Source organism: Penaeus chinensis, chromosome 24 (assembly GCF_019202785.1).
Source record: "Penaeus chinensis breed Huanghai No. 1 chromosome 24, ASM1920278v2, whole genome shotgun sequence".
NCBI classification, from domain to species: Eukaryota; Metazoa; Arthropoda; class Malacostraca; order Decapoda; family Penaeidae; genus Penaeus; species Penaeus chinensis.
Window position 1 is genome coordinate 10383079 of NC_061842.1, and position 2837 is coordinate 10385915.

Consider the following 2837-nt stretch of genomic DNA (forward strand, 5'->3'; position numbering starts at 1 on the left):
GAAATTTCATTGTCATGATATAGTGCCCCTGAATAATTTCCATCACAAGAGACAACATTTATTCATTCTTACTGAGCTTCTCCTTGAACACATAGCACACAGTATTCTTCATCTGTTCACTGGAAGTGTTGAACTTTCATAAGTTCAGGATTATTAACAAAGAATATTTGTTTTATAGATTTTAATACATAATATACTAGATTAAATCTGCATATATGTAAGCTATGCCTAATATACTGTAAAAAAAAAGGGGGAATATAAGATTGTGAAATAAAATGAGACAAAAAAAAAAAAAAAACTGCATCAGTGTAATTAAATGCTTTCTAAATATTTCAAAATAAACAATATACTTGGTAGCATCATCTAAGACAACTTCATGCAAAAGTAAATATCAGATAACAGATTCCTCACAGAATCTTGCATGAGCAAAAGGCAAACATGTTTGTTGGCAATTCATAAATGATGTAAAAGGATATGTAACTGAGTCAAAATAAAACATAAATCAAGAGGCACATATAAATCTTTGAAGACATTTATTATTAAACCTGATTTACAATGTACTATGGAATCAAGTTCTAATCCAAGTTCTTAATAAAAAAATGCAGAATAATAGGACCTTGTGCAGAAAAAAAAATTCTTACAAATCCTTTATCTTTTTTTTAAGACAGTTGAGAAAAAGACAATTAAAAAAAGATGAAATTGGTGGCTGCACTTATTCATCTTGTAGTGTTTCAAAATTACTGGCCATTCAAGCACTATATTTAAGCATAGCTCATTATACATTACCCAAGTATTATATTAGTTTTGAAGCAGTTCAGTTTCTGGAAATCATATAAAAAAATGGTTCCATAGTACATCACACAAAAACTTAACAATTTCAATACTTCACATACCACAGAAATTTACAATATTTAAAATAGGTTTTATCAAATAATGTGGCTAACTTTACCAAATAAAACTACACATAAATTTTTGTCCTTATCTAAAGATCATGATATTATATAGTAGAAAGTTTTGTATATAACATTCATCCCTAATCTACTGATACCAAGAGTCTTTGTTTACATGCACTGTCCTCTGTGGCTTGTGGTTTCATTTTACTGATTTTGTTTACATGCAGATGGCTCTAGAAGAATTAATCACCAAGGAGTTAGTTACTAGGTTGACCTGACCTTCCCAATTGATCTGTGTCCCTGTTTTTTTGGAATTACTTTGTTTTGTTTATATTACTATTATTATTTTCAACGACAGCAGAGTAATGATAGTGATATTATTAATAATAATAAAAATAATGATTGTAAAGCTACTGTTTATAGTGATAGATCAGGTAACACCAGTTATGAATGACTCCTTACTGCCTAAGCTATTGTGAAGCCATCTGTATAGATAAAATTTGTAAAACAAAACCACAATGGACAGCGTATGTACCTGGTGCCAGTGGGTTATATCACTAATACTGCCATCTATTAATAAAATTTGATCAACCCAGAGAATTATGCTAGAACAGTAGAGCATGTCTTTATACTGAAATGTTCAATATACAGACATAAAAAGGTATAATGCATAGTAGAAATACTCCAACAAGAGCTACCAACAATCAACAGTTATGAAGAAGGCACCCATGGTTGTCAATCATAGTTGTCCTAATGAATGTAATTTACAAAAATATAAGGAATAAAAGACCTCATTGCAAGTTAACATTTAATATCTGAATGTGGTCCATTTCAGAATTACATTAGCACATCCTCTTTTAAGTAAAGTTAATTTCTTATCAACATGGAAAGACTGATTCCCTAAAGATTTACATTATGCAGTGTTAAGTCCTGATGCTAAACACCATATGAAGAAACTGTTCATATGAGATCGTAATGACACCATCTCGATCCTGGTCATATTGGCTAAAGGCCTGCGTCAGTGTCTGGAAGGAAGAGGAAATTTTTAAATGTATATTATAGGAACTTTACATTTCTTTATCACAAAATCTGTCCTTTTTTTAGAATCAAGAGAATAAAATTTCTTCTAGTTAAACTTCAACTATTTGGGGAAAGAATGAGGAGGGTTATAGTTGTCCTAAACTGCATGCTTCCCTCTTCATCAAAAACACAGAAAAATATTCCAGATTTTAGCATCATATTTTCTTTCAATAAAATTTTACTACAATTATTGTTTAGACTAGTTACATCCATATGGGACAAAATAAATATTCATATAAAAATCAACCGTTACTGCTTATTGTTCAACCCATTATCACCTGGTACAGGGACTCTCGACTGTGACTGTTTTTCTGAACTTGTTTTACATACAGATGATTTCACAAATATTTAATTAGCAAAAAGTCAACTAGTTGGTTTATCAGACATCACTTGTATTACTCCCATTCCTTGAATTTTCAGAAAAGTTTTGTTTATATCAATTTTAACATCAAGGTTAATGTTACTATTATTACTATCACTATCATTATGATTATTCTTATGATAGCATCATTAACAATAACAACTGTAATGGAATTTTTTTTTTTTTATAATGATTCAAAGAATGGGATAAATGGACGAGGTCAAGTATACCTTCTAGCTAAAGTCATCTGTGTGTAAACATAATAAACTAAACAACAGGGGAGCTTATACATGCATTCCCGGTGTAGACAGGTTGAAGATAACTTAAAATGTAAATATACTTAAAACTTGTAAGGTGTTCATGTTATTTTTTCATCTGTGCAATTAACTTAACGAGTTAAATTAACGAGGTTATTGTTAATATTTCATAATTCAAGCCTGTTACTTATCATGCAATCAGTTATGTAGATAAAATAAACAAAACTTAAGGAAAGATGTAACTAG

General features: G+C 29.9%; 1 protein-coding gene across 6 annotated transcripts in view; it reads right to left on the minus strand.

Moving 5' to 3' along the window:
• Window positions 1–502: 502 nt before the first annotated feature.
• The window catches only part of LOC125037778 (programmed cell death protein 6-like), a 12754-nt gene continuing 10419 nt past the window's right edge, over window positions 503–2837 (minus strand). For all 6 annotated transcript variants that reach the window (XM_047630984.1, XM_047630983.1, XM_047630985.1 and 3 more), the window contains one exon: window positions 503–1918. In XM_047630984.1, coding sequence (XP_047486940.1) covers window positions 1817–1918 — 102 coding nt within the window. In that variant the 3' untranslated portion in view covers window positions 503–1816. The remainder of the gene's footprint in view (window positions 1919–2837) is intronic.